At 48.8% G+C, this 17,306-nt stretch overlaps 7 protein-coding genes across 7 annotated transcripts; 3 read left to right on the forward strand and 4 right to left on the reverse strand.

Moving 5' to 3' along the window:
• Nucleotides 1-28: 28 nt before the first annotated feature.
• DEU56DRAFT_977143 (uncharacterized protein) lies at nt 29-1,057 on the forward strand (the record flags this gene model as incomplete). Its single annotated transcript, XM_041359637.1, has 2 exons — nt 29-895; nt 950-1,057. The coding sequence occupies exons 1-2, from the start codon at nt 71-73 to the stop codon at nt 1,055-1,057; spliced, it is 933 nt and encodes a 310-aa protein (XP_041213377.1). The 5' UTR covers nt 29-70.
• On the reverse strand, nt 1,031-1,734 carry DEU56DRAFT_775766 (uncharacterized protein). Its single transcript, XM_041351669.1, has 5 exons — nt 1,630-1,734; nt 1,489-1,571; nt 1,408-1,432; nt 1,288-1,354; nt 1,031-1,232 (listed from the first exon to the last, which is right to left on the reverse strand). The coding sequence occupies exons 1-5, from the start codon at nt 1,660-1,662 to the stop codon at nt 1,156-1,158; spliced, it is 285 nt and encodes a 94-aa protein (XP_041213378.1). The 5' UTR covers nt 1,663-1,734; the 3' UTR covers nt 1,031-1,155.
• An 81-nt stretch (nt 1,735-1,815) lies between these two features.
• On the reverse strand, nt 1,816-5,973 carry DEU56DRAFT_775768 (uncharacterized protein). The gene is made up of 4 exons (XM_041351670.1): nt 4,959-5,973; nt 4,900-4,904; nt 2,711-4,773; nt 1,816-2,651 (listed from the first exon to the last, which is right to left on the reverse strand). The coding sequence occupies exons 1-4, from the start codon at nt 5,711-5,713 to the stop codon at nt 2,256-2,258; spliced, it is 3,219 nt and encodes a 1,072-aa protein (XP_041213379.1). The 5' UTR covers nt 5,714-5,973; the 3' UTR covers nt 1,816-2,255.
• A 2,168-nt stretch (nt 5,974-8,141) lies between these two features.
• On the forward strand, nt 8,142-9,676 carry DEU56DRAFT_775775 (carbonic anhydrase). Its single transcript, XM_041351671.1, has 4 exons — nt 8,142-8,491; nt 8,545-8,639; nt 8,707-8,780; nt 8,848-9,676. The coding sequence occupies exons 1-4, from the start codon at nt 8,378-8,380 to the stop codon at nt 9,189-9,191; spliced, it is 627 nt and encodes a 208-aa protein (XP_041213380.1). The 5' UTR covers nt 8,142-8,377; the 3' UTR covers nt 9,192-9,676.
• On the reverse strand, nt 9,677-12,002 carry DEU56DRAFT_775783 (S-adenosyl-L-homocysteine hydrolase). The gene is made up of 12 exons (XM_041351672.1): nt 11,872-12,002; nt 11,770-11,816; nt 11,674-11,709; nt 11,569-11,621; nt 11,450-11,519; nt 11,363-11,397; nt 11,134-11,312; nt 10,839-11,074; nt 10,578-10,789; nt 10,379-10,528; nt 10,072-10,320; nt 9,677-10,021 (listed from the first exon to the last, which is right to left on the reverse strand). Exons 1-12 carry the CDS (start codon nt 11,888-11,890, stop codon nt 10,015-10,017), a joined length of 1,293 nt encoding a protein of 430 aa, XP_041213381.1. The 5' UTR covers nt 11,891-12,002; the 3' UTR covers nt 9,677-10,014.
• Nucleotides 12,003-12,035: 33 nt separating this feature from the next.
• Nucleotides 12,036-12,804, forward strand: DEU56DRAFT_513806 (uncharacterized protein). The gene is made up of 4 exons (XM_041346590.1): nt 12,036-12,167; nt 12,225-12,306; nt 12,366-12,452; nt 12,511-12,804. The coding sequence occupies exons 1-4, from the start codon at nt 12,098-12,100 to the stop codon at nt 12,587-12,589; spliced, it is 318 nt and encodes a 105-aa protein (XP_041213382.1). The 5' UTR covers nt 12,036-12,097; the 3' UTR covers nt 12,590-12,804.
• Nucleotides 12,805-13,412: 608 nt separating this feature from the next.
• On the reverse strand, nt 13,413-14,190 carry DEU56DRAFT_752056 (uncharacterized protein; the record flags this gene model as incomplete). Its single annotated transcript, XM_041349602.1, has 6 exons — nt 13,413-13,456; nt 13,524-13,593; nt 13,647-13,713; nt 13,782-13,876; nt 13,938-14,015; nt 14,074-14,190. The coding sequence occupies 6 exons, from the start codon at nt 14,188-14,190 to the stop codon at nt 13,413-13,415; spliced, it is 471 nt and encodes a 156-aa protein (XP_041213383.1).
• Between the last annotated feature and the right edge of the window lie 3,116 nt (nt 14,191-17,306).

Below are 17,306 nucleotides of genomic sequence, written 5' to 3' on the forward strand. Positions count from 1 at the left end.
TGTCCACGTGACATAATGGTCCTCAATTGGGCTTCTTCCGTAGAATCCGTACCAGGAGGAGTCATGCATCATGGATGACACTGGCTTCATTACACTCTCTGCTAGTCTGCGTTGGCGCATAGATAATGCGTTCGATAATGTTGCTGGAAGCAGCTCAACATCATCAAATCTGCCTCGAAAGAAGCGCAAGCTTCATTCAGCTCAGTCCGGTGGATTCGCTGTGGAAGACGAATCACCAGGAGGATTCTTGATAGAGGACGCAGGAGGTTTCCTGCTCGCCGAACACAAAAGCCGCACTTCGTCTCCGGACCCTATCTCCATATCACTTTCATCTGTCCCAGCTGCACTTCAACTTCTTGGACTCCCTCCAGATGACGAAGAGGTTCTTTCTGTGTTTCGAAATGCTGCATCAGGCTGGGGAGCAGGTTTGAAGGGATCGGGTGAAGTCAGCCGAAAGGACTGGCGATCTGTGTGTGCCGCCCTTTTAGAGGGAGAAGACGGGGGAGGGAGTGATGATTTCGGGCTTTCTGCTGCTCAATCCGATATGGTAGCACTCAGTGACCAGGAGGAAGATAGTGGCCCGGGCAGTGACGACTATCGCATATCCGTCGATGGGGACATCAGTGAGCTAGAAGCATCTGACGAGGAATATCAAGATGATAGGCACCCCACTGTTCCCAGTTCGCGGAAACCCCGAAAGTCGTATAAGTCGTCGCCCACCGACATTAGGCTTGATGCTGGTCAATTGAGCGCAAAACAAAAGGCTGAATGTCGGGAAGACTTCGCGAGGTTCTTCCCTGATGTGCCTGACGCTGAGCTGGACCATCACAAAATCATGATCAAGGACGTCACGCGCGTTGCTAATCTACTTAAAGAGAAGTTAAAGGCTGAGGAAGTAAGCCCATCTCATTCTCTCATGTCGTCCCTTGTCGACACAATTTCTCTTCAGATTATTGCAATGCTGGAGGCGTTCTCTACTTCACCAGATAAATCCATGAATCTTCAAGACTTTGAAAGCATGATGATAGTGACAAAGCTTATAAGGTATGGGCAATAATATTGAACAAAACATATATAGTTGCAAAGCACGACGAGTGGAGCAACGTATTACAGTCCGTGTGTATGATGGATATTATCTGAGTGACAAAGATCATCCTAAGGCCCTGCCGTGCCATAGTTTGCAGGAGCAGCAAAACCTTGATTGAGAGCCTGGTAATGCCCGTTGCCGGTGTCTATTACATTATAGTCTCAGCCTCAATTAAAATGGCAGGCATTGCAAGTACGTACAATAGAACCCCCCATGCCCATATCTCTCTTCAGCTTGCATCTTCTTGTAGATGAGCCAAAAGGCGTGCTGTGATAATGTGTCAGAGTCTAGCTCTTCAATGGGACAGTTAGCCGGCGCACGATATGTCCAGGGATATAACCCAAGCTATGCTAGTGGTCAGCCAGCCTGCATCTATATTACGGTAATAATAGCAAGCTCACATAGTTAAACAAATATTTATGAGCAAGTCACAGCTGCAGCCGGAAACGAAAGCAGCAGCCGCTGGTGGAAAGAGGATAGCAACCTGTTCAATAATTCAGTTCCCAATGCATTATGCATATAGCATCAGTGTAGGCACGAACTAGGATCAAAAGGACGTCAGAGGCTTTCACCATAGTGGCAGGCAAGAGGTATAATGACGCTGCGGTTTGTAAGTGGGGTTAGGCTTATATGTATGTCACGGTGGGGCGCAGCCGCAGTGGCCGTGTGACCTCATGAGATTATAAATAGTTTAACAACAAAGGTAAACAATATTACATATGTCGATGCATGAAACGGTGACAGGCTCAGCCTATCCGTTGAGTCAACGAAGAAAATAGGAACGGATTCTGTCAGTGCCCTATCCAGAGAGCCTAATAATCATTTACTTTATAGACGGGATAGCTCGTGTACTAGAACGATAACTGCAGGAAAACGAACAACATTGTATAAAAGCCAGCCAGGAAAATGTGAACGATTGAACGATGAGATGGTATGCGAGGATGATACTGCCGTGGAGAAAACATTACTGTGTAAGCGTGCATATGAAGCAAAAATGTTAGCGATGGAGAACACGAGGATACAGACTAACCACATAAAGAACATAACAAAGAGGTAAAATCAATAGGATCACCTGTCCGCGAACGCACTGAAATGTGCACACGGGTAAGGGTATAAACTTCCTTCAAGAATGCTTTTTGAAAAGGGTCACTGAACGCAATTCCGGCGGTCAAGTGTTTTCCGATGCTGCTGATCGTCGTTCTGGCGCCCAGGAGCCTTCTGCTTCTTCGCCAATGACAAATACGATGTCTTCTTCATCGTCATCCTCTCCATACGTATCACCTTCTTCTTCTATCTCACCATCCTGAACCTGAGCGTAAGCGGCCTGATCGGCCTGAGGATCTGTTGCCTCAGATTCGATCGGATGGCACACAACGCTCCTCGGGGCATTGGGCAAGACGAACTGCTTCCACTGCTCCCTGGCCATCCGAACATATTCACCCTTGACTTCAGTCAAGCTGGACAGGTTGAGCACGTCATGCACGAGCTGGATCTCTGTGGTAAACTTTTGTACCCTGTTAAAGGAAGCTATAAGAGAAATGGGTATCCATCCCTGATCATCCATCTGTGTAACATGTCGGTACTTGTCTGAAACATGAGATTCCCATCGACTATTGAACTCACCCGCTGCCGGAGGAAGAAATCCTGTGCCATGTTCTGAGGGCTTAGATAATACTCCAACTGGCCAAGAAGATACGACCGCGTCGGATCCTGAGGGAATGCCAATGTCGACTGTGGCATAGGGATGGGAGGTGCGCCATTTACAGGTATAGTGACTGGAACGGGGTGGTACAACTCGTAATCGGGAGGTGTATAAGATGGTATCTGGATGTAACCGTTCATATAATCGGCACCGGGTAGAGGCAAAGGATTAAATTGTGGAGGCGGAGTAAGAGAAGATATAGAAGATCGTTGTTGGTGGTGGTAACCTCCACGACCAGGATGCCTGCCTTGGTAGCGACCACCAAATCCTCGAGCTCGCCGACCCCCATAAGCGCCTCGTTCGTGCGACCCATACGAGCTGGCCCAAGAGCCTCGACGGGGTCGCCCACGTCCAAACTCCTTGGCTTGGTCCGACACTTCTCGCCCTTCATGTACTTCCTGCCACATGTGCTGGATGTGAACTTCTTGTGCGTCAAGCTGTAGCTCCTGTTCTTTCTGGAGTTGTATCTGCGCCTGCTCCTTCTGCCACTCCAGTTGTCGCCGCATCTCCCGAGCCTCCTTGGCGCGGCGGATAACATCAGTGGCATTATCTGTGCCACTGACGTCGCCGAATCCATATCCGTAATCCTTGACCTCCCAGACGTCGCTTGTCGCAGAACCATCTTCAGACTGCATGATTGAAGTTTCAGCCTGTGTCGTACTAATTGGCGGCGTGACAGGCTTCTCATTCCTGGAGGGCTGCGCCACGGATGCTGCGGCAGGCGAATGCTGGCCACTTGGAGGAGCGACTGGTTGCGCAAGTTCAGCAGGTAGAGGTAGGCGCTCAGATGACGCGTTACGTGAATCCTCATTCAGACTGCCAAACTTCGCTGTCGTTCCGAACACCCACTTCTTACCAGGTGCTGCAACATCTTCCCCTGCAGGAGTGTTCGGATATTCGTCAACCACCTTTCGCTCTTCCTGGGTCGCATCATCCATTGCATTCGCAGTGTCTGCATATTCCGATTCGGTACCCGCGGGAGGCCTTGAAAGACTCTTAGTCGAATGTTTCCTATTTCCTTGACGAGATGGCACCGGTTCGCCAGGCATAATGCCGATAGAAAAGCCAGAGAACTGTTCCGCCATTCGCTCAATAGGCTCCTTGCTCTCTTTCCCCGCAGCGTCCATTTCTTTCGGCATCTGGTGGATGCTATTATGAGTCAGGCCGATGCTCCCAAAGACCATATTTCGTGAAACAATAGCAGGATGCAACTGTGCGTCCTGCGAGCTCTCATACGAACGCTCACTCTGCGTTAAATGGGTGTTCGGTGATGGCTCTGTTGTTCCTGGAAACGGTGGATTGAAGAACGTCGGAAGCGTCGGCGGAGGCACAGTATATTCGTCCTGCAGTAACGGGGAAGAAAAGCCCGGAACGGGGCGAGGGTGAATTGGGGGAACGAACCCATCCCACGGAATGCGCGAATGGCAGTATCCGCATGTCACCGTGTATGGAGGATATACCGGGTATGGCGGAGTTCCAGCTCCAGAGGGAGGGCGCGAACCCGCGTACGTAGGAGAGGTGTGTCCTGAAACAGGGTTTGCGTAGTACGGATGTCGAATAGCGGAAAGTAGCGGTGATAGGCGTGCAGGATGCAATGGTGCGTCAATAGCGATTGGTATGGGCGGAGATCTGAAATATTGCGATGAAATGTCGGGAGGATGAGAAAAGGTGTGATGGTGGTGGTGGTGGTGGTATGGGGTTCTCTCTGGGACCCTTGAACTCATGCGCGGTGGATTATAGGGAACCTTTGGAGGCTCATGACGAAGGTCGTATACTACAGTCAAATCGTCATCCGGTAGTCTCCTTCCTCGCACTTGTAGCCGAGGACTCGAGGACGAACTCCCAGCTTGACTTTCTACTAGTGAATAGGGCACCGAGTGCGAACCCGTAGAATTCGCCTCGAATACATTTCTACTGTTCAGTCGAGACATTTGAGCTGATGACGGTCTTGAATCGCTTTGATGTCGGGTGGAATCAATGCTATCTGTCGATACGAGCACCATCATCCAATCATCAGCATGGTCTGAACATATTGAAAAAGACATTGTAAAGAATCGTAAATGTAGGGTGTTTAAGAAAGGCGAAGGAGTCGACAAGGCAAATAACGTACTCTTTCTGGATAGGTCAGGTGAGTTTGAGGACTTATATGCATCCGCGTGACTTTCCGACCTTCTGGGCTTCTCGCCACCGTCATGTTCTCCAAGCTCAATAGATGGAGTTTTCATGGCCTCTAGCCAATTAGACGTATCAGTGTCATTAACTAGACGGATTGACTTGGAAGAAGAGTGTCGAGAAAGGTGTGAAGGCATGCGCACGATGAAAGGATCATGGCAACTATCGTCTCCGTTGAGAGAAATCGTCTGCAGTGGACTCGAACGAGATGTGGAAGCCGATGGCACGGCATTGGTAGCATCGAGTGTATGCGGTGAAGTACCCATGACGATGGGTCTTAGCCTGTGGGGGACTGAAGGCGCTCCAGCAGAAGATGTGACTATTGTTCTAGGTTGTCGCTGAGGTTGATGTGCGTGTATGGGTGCAAGCGCCATCTGCTCTTTCAAACGTTCTGTCCATACGTTCACAGCAGGCGCTGCCTTTGGCACGTTGTTGGCATTCGGATGTACATGGTTCGTTGGTCCGTTGTGGTCCTTGACAGCGTTCTGCGAAGATATCTCGGTGGAGAGTTCTGGAAAATCAGAAGCGCCGGCCTGAGATCCGCCTATCGCTTCGACCGAGCTAAGATGGGACGTGGCATTCGAAGGCGGTGAAGAAGAAGAAGAAGATATTCCAGACGCGCCAGAGATTGCTGGGAAGTCTCCAAAAGAGTTCCGAACAGCGTTAGGAGAGCGAGGAGAATGAACCTTTTTTACACTTTCAGCATAAGAAACTGTAGGGTTGATCAAGGGTGCAGGCGCTGACGAAACCATCTGCCTGCTTGCAAACGTTCCTGATGTGACTGACGCGAAATCGATGATTAACAATTAACTAATTGACTAGCTGCAGAAGTCAATGGTCGGGAGATGCTTGACCTTTGGAGAAGGTATCAGATGGGGGCTGAACAAGTGGTTGTCTTTGATGTAAACTAGGGATATGGAAGGTAGAGGGGGAGGCGATGAAGGGGTCCAAGCACGCGCTCGTCTACATAATAATTTGACCATGGCCCCTACACCCACATCGGCACTTCCCGTTCAATTGACGTCGGCTACTACCGAGCCTCGACTGAACCGATCGAGCCTAAGCATCTGATTCATCCCATCAATCACGATCATCTTTTACGCTTCCTGTCCAGACGATGATAAACCGATAATTTCTCTCAACCTCCTCACGATATCCGCCCCATTACCATCATAGCCGCATTTTGGACAGCTGATAGGCTTTTCTATCCTGCAATTGTATTACGCTCACTGTCTCCCCGACTCCAATTCGCAAAACTTTTCTCTTGCAAACGCCGGGTCGGATCTTACGTCCCTGTCTTCTACCGAGCAAATCGACTGAAGGAATCTGTGACTAGGAGTTTCTCGTTCCAGTCACTTAGGTGGCAATCAGTATGTATCGCCGACGTCTAGTTTAGTTTCTCTATTATTGTAATCGCCTTTGGAACGTTAGGATAAATATACTGCGCACAAAGAAATCCTCGCCAGAGGGAAACGGCCCGCGGACACCTGGTTGGACAACAAACTGTCACTGCCTGCCTGCCACTCGCACGAAGCTCTATCCGTTCACTCTAGGAGGACGCAAATAATGAGAGATTACACACTGCATTCTACAGTGCTTCTGGACGTACAAGATAGTGTCCTCAAATGTGTGCTTGTAATGATGCTCAGGATAACCGTTCTCACCAGCGCCTACGAATGGCGGGAGTGCGTGGATCATTTGGGTTTCAAGTGTCACCTTACCCACTTCTAATCAGGCTACCGGGCATGGTATACAGAGTCGCTCCGATAATGCAAGCACCGTTGATATTCATCAGCTCTTGCACTGTATGCTCGTATAGAAATAGTAAATGCAGATCTGCACGATCGTGAGTATTATGTCCACGGTGCACAACGATAAGATACTTGCCTCAGCATCATCGTTTCAAGCTACATCTGTGGCATGCAACAGCTTGCAGAGTCGTCCGACAACTTCAAAAGCGTGCCATCTAGTAAGGATTGATCTTGCTTAACATATCCTCACCTCGACAGTATGGATGTTCTGCCATCAGCTTAATGTACGAGCGACCTCGCCAGAATTGTGTCTCTGGATAATTTGTCACTCCCGGAAAAAGGGGCCATTTGGAAGGCAGATGCGCTCCGAAAACGTGAATTTCGGTGCCTCAGCAGCCTCGGGGGTTATATGCTGCCCGGGGGATAGTCGTGTAATCATTGAATTATGGAATGCTGTGGGAATTTTGCGGAGGTTGCGTATTTGAGGATGGATTGACGAGGGACATAAGGGGATATAACGTTGACGGAACGTCGGCGAGGTGAGGAACGTGATGAACCACACATGGCAGCGAAGAAAGGGGAAACGTCAACAGGGTGTCAACGTTGACAGCGAGTTCGTGTAGTATGGGCTCATCAGCATGCAAACCAAAGCTTGAACTCTACCCCAATCATCAAATAAGTAGCCTTCACTGAAACCCCAAGGTTCCATGTTCCATCTGTACCGCTGCGACCTAAGCAACAGGGAACAACCAACAAAATCGGACCATCCAAGTACAGATCTAGACCTAAGGACAACTGATTTTTGGTACAAAACCTCCATGGAATCGCAGTTAACCGGGGTATTTCCTAGGCGCAACAACGACCAGGTCTGTTGATAGAGGCTCGTGACATCGAACGAGCCCAGATTCATGAGCACCGTGACTGAGGTGCGGACGTGTACGTCGGTTTTCGAAACGACGTTGTAATTAATCCAATCTCTACGGTGTTTGGGCGCAAAACTACCTTGATCCAGAGAGGCCATTTGACAAGTTCAAGGTGTTTGAGGGGCCGTGACCATGATCCGATAATCAACGGGCGCAGTCGCTGACACGAGGCAAAGGTACGTGCATGAGCTGATCAGAGAGATCTGCGGTCGAATATTTCAAAATCATACTCCCCATGGAGTATAAGCTACATTACTTATTATAGATGGATGCATATCATGATATAGTACTTATCTAGGCTTGCTTGTTGCTTCCTTTCATCAACACTTTGGTACGGGCTAGTCTCCCCTACTAGTTGTTCCTACTCATAAAAGGTAGGACACTTCGACTTGTTGTCATATGTCGAGAACGATCTGTTTGGTGGGCACGGCATCGAAAAGTCTACTATGCTACGGACGGGATTGAACGCATGTATGATGACCGAGGAAACTAAAATGGATATGCCAATATTTAGTTATGCGATTTGTAATTGCCACAACTCACGCGGAGTCACTGATCACATCATCCATGCACATTTATTCCACTCGTTTCCTGCCATTCGTACTTGAGCTGATCACTATACTCAGTGGCAGTCATCGTGCTGTCAAGATTCAAGCCAATTTTTGGGGCCACATACTTGTGTGCCCCAACCAGCCTTCAAAACCTCTTCGTCCTGCCTCTGCGCCTCCCACTCCTCCGCAGCATGTCCCACAAGCCCATCCAAACCCTACTCAATGCCAATGAGGAGTGGGCGCAGAACATAATGAAGAACACGCCCGATTTTTTCGCTCGGTCAGCCACCAGTCAGAGCCCCAAGGTATGTCCATCGCGTATTCCACTTTTAGCCACTTTTTCAAAGATCATTTTCAGATCCTTTGGATTGGCTGCTCTGACTCGCGCGTGCCAGAATCTGTTATCACAGCGTCTAAGCCTGGTGATATATTTGTGCACAGAAACGTTGCCAAGTACGTATCAGCAAAACTTATCATACTTTTGAGTTGGCCACGTTATACTCACAACCCGTCCCTGCAGCCAATTCCACCTCCACGATGACAGCGCCCTCTCTGTCCTCGCTTTTGCTATCAAAGAAGTTGGTGTTGAACACGGCGAGTTTCTTACTGCTCTCTTGCTGAGGTCGATTTTTCCCTCTAAACGTGTATACGCCTTCAACAGTCGTTCTCGTCGGTCACACCAACTGTGGAGGTGCCATGGCTTGCATAGAAGCAGCCAAAAAGACAGCCGCTAACCCCGGCGCGTCCACCCCGCTCACGCGCTGGCTGAGCCCCCTCACCACACTCGTTCGATCTCTCGACCTCTCCGCGTGCTCTGCGAGTGAGGCGCTGAACAAAGTCGTTGAAGCCAATGTCATCATGCAGGTCAACAATATCTGCAAATCGGAGCCGATTACCACTGCCTGGGCAGACCCGAACACGAGAAAAGTGACCGTGCACGGATGGATGTACGACCTCGCTGAGGGACGCATCAAAGAGCTTGTCGTCCGGGACGCTCAAGCGTAACGAGAACAGTTCATGACTTGTTTATCTTTGATGCCAATGCTTTGCGATAAATTCATGGTTTTCGATGCATTCTTTGCTAGTTTCGTGTAAAATCACTGCACACGTCAAAGGGTGTGCTGCGGGTTGTTTCTGTGTAGGATTATGCGTGTCAATGCAGCTCTTCCTTCCGTCCCCCCACATTTGATTGTCGAATCAAGTCCTCGGGGTTCAATCATTGCGATGCCCCATTACCAATGACACGACTTCGGGGATAATGAGTGGCACCAAAATCCCCGTGAGATTGATTTGATGTAGACTCTGAGGCAATGATGATTCCGGCGCCCAATTTCATTGTCAGACCGAGGCAATCCCACAAAGTCCCACTCCAAAGCAGGAGGTGATAGTATTCGGTCTCTTGGATCTCTTCCAATGTACTCGCGTCCGACGCTCTAAATTGGTGTGCAGACGAGTCAGTACAACCATAACGCCGCAGATAACTGATAGAAACCCAAATGATCCGACGATCGCTAAGCCGATCTCTGCGCAAATCAACATCTTCATCTCATCTCGATTGCATAGATATATGCTACACTATATAAGATAGGGCACGTTGAGGCCCGCATGGCTTGCCCTGTCCCGCCACAGTGCACTACAAGAAGCCAAGTCTTTCAAGTATAGTGAATCTCCAGCAATGGCCCAGCAAGGAGCCAGCCTTTTTGTCAACCTCGACAAAGAGCGTTGAGACTCTTCCATAATTAACATCCAACCAACAAGGACGTTGAAGGTCCCGTCTCCTCTTATCTAGCGAGGGCACGTTGAGGCCGTCATGCAGCAATTGATACGCTTAGTACCTATTGAAGTGGTTGGTCAATGTACGATGAAAAAGTTGTATTTGTCTAACCTGTAGTGGGAAGCTTTGTATGGGCCTTGAACAGGAATGTCAAGGTACTTGGATTGCTCGGAACTGAGCTCAGTCAACTTGACGTTGAGCTGAGCAAGGTGAGCACGAGCGACCTCCTCATCCAGCTCCTTGGGCAGCATGTGAACGCCGAGGGGGAATTTCTCAGGGGTGGTCCAGAGAGCAATCTGGGCCAAGACCTGGTTCGCGAAGGAGCAAGACATGACGAAGGACGGGTGACCGGTGGCACAACTGGTAATTCACCATAGGTCAATTACGAAGTAGAAAAGTAGGATTTGGAATAACCAACCCCAAGTTTACAAGACGACCCTCGGCAAGGAGGATGATGTGACGGCCAGAAGCCATTGTGAAACGGTCAACTTGAGGCTTCACATTGACAGCCTGCTTGGCGTTGGCCTTCAACCATGCAACATCGATCTCAACATCGAAATGACCGATGCTATCAAATAGTTAGCTCTCATCACCGAGGTAAGGTGAATTGTACGCACTTGCAAACAATGGCATCTTCGGGCATGACCAAGAAGTGCTTGGCAGTGATGATATCACGGTTACCAGTGGTAGTGATGAAGAGGTTTGAGCGCGGAGCAGCATCCTCCATGGTCGTCACCTCGTAACCAGCCATCGCAGCTTGCAGCGCGTTGATGGGGTCAATTTCCGTGACCAAAACACGCGCGCCGTACGAGCGCAGAGATTCAGCGCACTAAAATGACCATGAACAAGATAGCGAAAACGAGAGAAAAAATGCTCACACCCTTGCCGACATCACCGTAACCGGCGACGACAGCGACCTTGCCGGCAAGCATGACATCAGTGGCGCGCTTTATACCATCAACAAGGGATTCCCGGCATCCATAGTAGTTGTCGAACTTGGACTTCGTGACGGAGTCGTTGACGTTGATGGCTGGGACCTTCAACCTGCCTTCACGGAAAGCCTTGTACAGGTGGTGGACACCCGTAGTAGTCTCCTCAGAAAGACCTTTGATGTCTTTATTCCGAGAAGGTTAACAATGTGTTTTCACATAGACCGATATGAAAAATCCTCACCCTTGAGGTATTGGGGGTATTTCTCGTGGACAAGGGTGGTAAGATCACCTCCGTCGTCAAGAATCATGTTCAAGGGCTTGCCGCCGGGGAAGGCAGCAAGACTCTGTTCGATACACCATTGGTACTCCTCTTCAGTCTCGCCCTTCCAGGCAAAGACAGGAACTCCAGTTGCGGCAATACTATAAAGTCAAGATTAGGACACTGATATCACGGATTATAATATACTCACGCAGCAGCAGCGTGGTCTTGGGTCGAGAAGATATTCTGCCAATGGAAATGAGTGCCTCGTGATAATCACGTAACCATGGGCACCTACGCAAGACGACCAGGTGACTTCAGCACCGAGAGCAGTCAATGTCTCGATCAAGACGGCGGTTTGAATGGTCCTGCAGAGTATAAGGACTTCCGCAAGAATAAATCATTGTTATAACTCACATGTGCAGACATCCAGCAATACGAGCGCCAGAAAGTGGCTTAGCAGCTCCGTACTGAAGGTAGTGCCATCAAAAAGGAATTCATTTGCGAGCTCGCACAAACTACCTTTGACCTCATGAACATCAATCCTGGCATTTCATTCTAAAAGACACGAGATTGGTCAACGAGCGATCGCGATAAGCAGCAGGGCGAAACTCATACCTCGGCGATCTCGATCTCCTTGCGACCGAACGCTGCGAGAGAGACGTCTACAGAAATTGATCGTTTGGATGGATACAACTGGACCGAAAATTACTATCATACCTGCTACTTTGAAGACCATGTTAAAATGTTTCTGAGGAGATGATGGGAGAAGGAAAATGAGTGAAACCAGATGAGAAACTGATGGCTGCGACTTTTTATCTAGAAAACCCACGTGCGCTAATCAAGAAAGCTTACATACGAGGTGCGTGGGAGTTTACCGTTTCAGTCTTGACCATGAGAGAGTCCCCACTCTATCTGACGTCCTCCAGATCTTCTCTCACAGTTCATGCACATGGCCTTCCATGAACAATCTGACGAGGTGACTGAGAGAAAGAAATGTCGTCTATTGGAAATAGGTATGACAAATTCCCTGCAGATACGTTCTTGAATAACTAGCGACGTGTGTCTTCAAGTGCAATATACATGTGAACCAGAAGAGCTTCCAAGTGGAGAAGTTCGTCCTCGGTGCTTCCCTATCCCTCGCATCTTTAGGATGTTCGTGTGAACAGCGCACCTCAGGCAGTTGACATTAATTGACGTGGCTATTATTTCAGATGTCCTGACCGTCCAGCCGTGGAAATCACGAAACTCATCAAGATCGATCTCAAGACAGGACAGATTGAAATACCGGACGAGTCTAGGTTCGTTATCAGACAGTGTTGCATCGTGACCCTGTATTCAGCCCATCCAATAATACAGCGCCCTTCTTCCAAAGGGAAAACACTGGAGAGACATACGTCGATACGACCGTGAAACCGAAGTCGGATCAAGTGATTGAACTATTTCAAACCTTCAAGACCACGCGAGACCTACTCCACAGATTTTGATACAAGGTTCTACCCCCAAGACTCAACATATTGCGATTCACTTCAGGAACATGTCGCTGAGTACTTGGTCCTTCGGGACTTTAGCTCTCCGAATGAGTTGACTTTTTGCATTCAGTATCATATGAATTTAGCTGTGGCTATAATTGATTGACTGCCAGCATCCTTGTTTTTGTTTGCTTCTATGGATACTTCAGATCATTATTGCCATGTTTCAACTTCTGGTGTGTATTATTGTCCATCATTGTTTCTCTTCGATGATACTCCGACCAACTGGCTATGATGGTGGATGATACGTCACAGCATCTAGCGCATAGGCCACAATAATTGCTGCATGCAACATCGACACTGCCTGTGGTGCTCCTCATAGCATTGATCGCAGCAATAATACCCTAGACTTTTCACTCTCCCAGTTACAATCAATTTATGTCATTTATCGATTCAGCGTCGTGTAAACTGCAGCTGGACAACGAGCGCGTATGTTGTTCCAATCGTCAAATCAATGTCCAAAGTAGACTGATGACAAGCTCATCTGTGAAGTGCGTGTTTGCAACGTGCATTCGACCTTCACGCCTCTCAATTAAACATCTTGATTCATCCTCAGAAAGAAGGCACTTATAGGCGACTGTTTGTTAAAGCGCCATTCAATTGGAGGGTGTTGGCGTGCAAACATCATAGGGAGCTTCCGGGGGCCTGCATCTTGATGGGTAGCGAAGTGCAGGAGGCGCTCAACCGGTGCTCACTAGCAATCGACAGTACTTGAATCCATACATTCTGTCATGGCACAACAACAATTCGGACAGCCTCGGGAATCTCCATCACTAGATATCTTACATCACTGGCAGCCCACGCTCGCTCGCAACACATCTGACTGGCATCCTAACTAACTTCTTGCGGTGTAAGACAACGTCCACTCCGCATAGTCATCAATGGGCTGTCTCTTGACGAATTCGAGAGTCTACAGGTGCATTGTCAGGAAACGCGTGGTACAACAAAATAATGCCGTTTAACCTTTTTCGTCTTATTGATGACCAAGGAGTAGACCTCGGGGCCGACTGTGAGAGCTATGGGCCGGAAACTGCCCATCGTCGAAACAATTCGTGATCAGCAGCCTGAGATAGGTTCAAACAACATTCTGATACACACTGGAATTTCCCGCCAACCAGATCCGCTACTCCAGGACCATACTGCCACAAATAAGTTGGGTCATCTGAGACACTGAGTGCCTCAGTGAAGCTCGTCTGGAAAATAGGTCAGATTCAAATCATATCATTGAACACTGTATCTCGCAGACAGACTGACGTCCCATCCGATGTATTTGCCTGAACCCTTGTTCAGCAACGGCGCCTCCGCTTTGTCTCCTATAAATGTTATCTCCCACTGTTGACATCACTTATCAGCACCAGTCTCGGAATATTTCTCCTTAATGGCTACCCACCGTCTGGCATTTATCGCCTTCGACAAACTTGGCCACAGTAACTTTGTGGTCCTTCAATGTCAACACGAGGGACTTGTCTCCGACATTTGTAAAGACACCACGGAACGTGTACGACATGGTGCTACTTGGCTTGTTGTTGGTGAGGTATGAGATATGAGAGTGAGTTGCTCTTCAAACCTGTGATTGTAACATCATTTATATGTACGTCCTACGCAGGAATTTTTTATAGATATCTCCGCAGTGACTACATACTACGTCAGACCGTTACGCTTGACACCTCCAATGCAAAAGAAGTTTCTTGGATTCCTTGACACAGCGACCTTTTGCCGCTAGTTGAATTACATTCGAGATGTAATCTGGAGTGCTCTGGAATGCTCTCGGTTGGGTCTGGAATTCTCTAACCCCCCATTTGTGATCTCATTTTCGAGAAATGGTTGTCAGTGCAGCGCAAGATCATCTCATTGTTACGCGCTAAGGTGGGCCCGCAAGCGAAGAGATGTGCGATAAGGTGGGCGCCGTACCTAGCTTGCTGATCGGGAGCCTGAGCGGTGAAAGCGTGACGATCCAGTCCAGTTTTGTTTTATGAGCAGATCAGCGGCGGTCCTATGACTCCTATCAGCACGATCCCAGATATCGACAACTAGATATGCAGCCGAATGCGAATCATGCCATCATCCGCGGACCGCAGGAATCATACAAAAAGATATGGATGTAGTCCGTTGACTTGCTGAATATCAAGATAGTATTTCTTAAGGAGGGCGATTTAGATGCGGTACCGCAACCAACGAAACGCAGGAACTAATGCACTTTACATAATAGAGACTCGCCACAATCCTTCACGTGCACGTCACCCTGCAAGAAATCACCAATACACTACACCCCATTTCCAACTAATTGCAGTCATCGCCACTCAGAGACGTCCTATATAGGCCTACCATACCACGCAGGATGTCTCAGTCAATGAAGCAAGCTCGGGTGTGACTCGGAGCTTCTGTTTGCACTTCGGCGGGAGTCGGCATCACAATCACACTTACCCCGACAATTGCAACCTCAGTCACATGTGGAATAAACAGCAAACATTTAATTGGCGAGACATACGACCCTGAAGGACCAAGTACTCACTGAGTCACTGACATGCTCCAGGGACCAGAAGTGAGCCGCAAAGTGTTGATTCTTGGGGGTAGAATCTTGTATCAGAACTTGTGGAGCAGGCGGCGGCCTAGCTATAGGTCTCGCGTGGTCTTGAAGGCCTGAAATCCGAGTTGTTCAGTCACTCAAATCAACTTCAAATCCGGCTCCATGACTGTAGCCCTCCGAATGAGTTTAGCTGTGGCTATAATTGATTGACTGCCAGCATCCTTTTTTTTGCTTCTATGGATACTCTAGGTCATTGATATTTGCCATGTGTGAGCTTCTGGTGTGTATTATTATTGTCCATCATCGTTTCTTTTCAATGATACTCCGACCAACTGGCTATTATATGATGGTGGATGATACATTACAGCATCTAGCGCATAGGTCACACTAATTGGTGCATGCATATGCAACATCGACACTGCCTGTGGTGCTCCTCATGGCAAATATTGTTAGCAGAAATAACGCCCTAGATTTTTTCACTCTCCCAGTTACAACCGGTTTGTTGTTTATCGAATCGATATCGTCGTCCTTGATGTAGTTGTTGTGTAAACTGCAGTTGGACGACAACTTGGCGCGCGCCATTAAATTGTTCTAATCCGAGTTGTCCAACCGATGTCCGAAGATCGGCGTCGACTCGGGGGTGCCACGTCTGATGCCGTTCAATGATCTGCAAGAGACAAACAACTCCGGACAACTCGTATTGTTATGGTCGTCCAGGAGATCCATGGCCCCGACATACGCACCGTCGAACCGTATTGGAGATGTATCAGCGTGCGTCCCAGGTGCGTTGATTGGGCTTTCAGGAATCAGGAATCAGGATTCAGGACACAGTTTTGTACAACACTTTCCCAGTTGGCAATTACCACCGACTATGACTTCCACGCATATAAATAAGCTATACCTCAAACTTGGCTACCATCCGCTAGTATGATGCAGAACTCCCGACCTATGGCGGGCAGTGCCACTGCAGTTCATTCGTCGATGATTGCATGCCGTGATCTCCAACTGAAGTCCGGTGTTTATAACTGGCCATCAAAAAAAGTTTGATAGGGCGCTTAGCCTAGCAATGGTAGTCTTCGGAGGTGTGATCAATGCTCCCGTACAGCCCGTCGCAGATGTTGTGTTTGAAGTCGTCAAGTCAAGTCATGCTGTGAGTTTGCGGTTGTATCACACATTGCTTCGCAACTACTAACAATTTCGTCGCGACACTCATCCCAAAGTCTTTGACCATTCTTTTGTCCTGGAGGCTCTGTCCGTTGCTTTACTTACTGAGGCTCTAGCTCCTCCAATCTTTGCCTTTCCCGCTAAAGGTCGCGTGATCAACACTGCCTAGGCCTGGTAGACATGTTCCATACATTTAATCGGCTCGAAGGCGTCCAGGGTGGTCGTTCCGTGGATATCAAGCATGAGGCTATAGAAGACACGCCATCCGACTGGCGTTTACCCTCAACTTCTACCTGCACTTTCTCAAATCCTCAATACTATCGCACTGTTTCGTCTCCCCCTGTTCCCCTTCGGCGGTTTTCCTCTCCTGGCGCTCACTCAAGACGAACGCACTTGCAATCCTCAAGCCTTCGACAGGCTCACTCAAAAAGGGATTCTCGCAAAGTGTCTGATCGCCGCGCGACCATGTCCCATCCTTTTTCTTCAAGGGGGACGCCTAGTCGGATGCTCTTTGCTCAAGCGGACGTCCCTGGTCGGAGGTCTGTGGACAATGGCCAACGCATCGTGCAGTCACCGCCTTATGCACTGCCAAGCGCATTTGTCCAAGTGAGTCGCCTCTCTCTGGCCTCACTGCCATGTTCACAGAACGCACTTCTCGCTCTCGCAGTCTCACGAAAGCATGGATGTAGGCCCACAAGCATCTGGTTCCACCATGGCTCCAACGTCAAGCTTGTCTGGTGCCGTCGGGGACATGAATATCCCCCCGCATCTATGGAACCCTGCAACCAGATCTTCGTACTCAAATGCACCCACATCTTGGGCATCTAGTGCTCACAATATGTCCAATATTCCGCCAAACATGCAATCCCACATTCATCCCACTATTCCATATAACACCACTCCTACCACAGGTCATAATACTGCAAGGTCCC

This window comes from Suillus clintonianus (genome assembly GCF_016758775.1).
Source record: "Suillus clintonianus strain FC179 chromosome Unknown DEU56scaffold_7, whole genome shotgun sequence".
In the NCBI taxonomy this organism is placed as follows: domain Eukaryota; kingdom Fungi; phylum Basidiomycota; class Agaricomycetes; order Boletales; family Suillaceae; genus Suillus; species Suillus clintonianus.

Coding starts and splice junctions, on each gene's coding strand:
- DEU56DRAFT_775783 (XM_041351672.1), bottom strand. Junction 11,520..11,568: donor ATTGCTGGATGTCTGCACAT/GTGAGTTATAAC, acceptor TATACTCTGCAG/GACCATTCAAACCGCCGTCT. Junction 11,075..11,133: donor ATACCCCCAATACCTCAAGG/GTGAGGATTTTT, acceptor CTCGGAATAAAG/ACATCAAAGGTCTTTCTGAG.
- DEU56DRAFT_775775 (XM_041351671.1), top strand. CDS start 8,378: ATGTCCCACAAGCCCATCCAAACCCTACTCAATGCCAATGAGGAGTGG. Junction 8,492..8,544: donor CCACCAGTCAGAGCCCCAAG/GTATGTCCATCG, acceptor GATCATTTTCAG/ATCCTTTGGATTGGCTGCTC. Junction 8,640..8,706: donor GTGCACAGAAACGTTGCCAA/GTACGTATCAGC, acceptor CCGTCCCTGCAG/CCAATTCCACCTCCACGATG.
- DEU56DRAFT_513806 (XM_041346590.1), top strand. CDS start 12,098: ATGCACATGGCCTTCCATGAACAATCTGACGAGGTGACTGAGAGAAAG. Junction 12,168..12,224: donor ATGTCGTCTATTGGAAATAG/GTATGACAAATT, acceptor TGTGTCTTCAAG/TGCAATATACATGTGAACCA. Junction 12,453..12,510: donor GAAATACCGGACGAGTCTAG/GTTCGTTATCAG, acceptor CCAATAATACAG/CGCCCTTCTTCCAAAGGGAA.
- DEU56DRAFT_775768 (XM_041351670.1), bottom strand. CDS start 5,713: ATGGTTTCGTCAGCGCCTGCACCCTTGATCAACCCTACAGTTTCTTAT. Junction 2,652..2,710: donor ATTTCTTCCTCCGGCAGCGG/GTGAGTTCAATA, acceptor CATGTTACACAG/ATGGATGATCAGGGATGGAT.
- DEU56DRAFT_775766 (XM_041351669.1), bottom strand. CDS start 1,662: ATGGTGAAAGCCTCTGACGTCCTTTTGATCCTA. Junction 1,572..1,629: donor CTGACGTCCTTTTGATCCTA/GTTCGTGCCTAC, acceptor ATTATTGAACAG/GTTGCTATCCTCTTTCCACC. Junction 1,433..1,488: donor ATAAATATTTGTTTAACTAT/GTGAGCTTGCTA, acceptor CCACTAGCATAG/CTTGGGTTATATCCCTGGAC.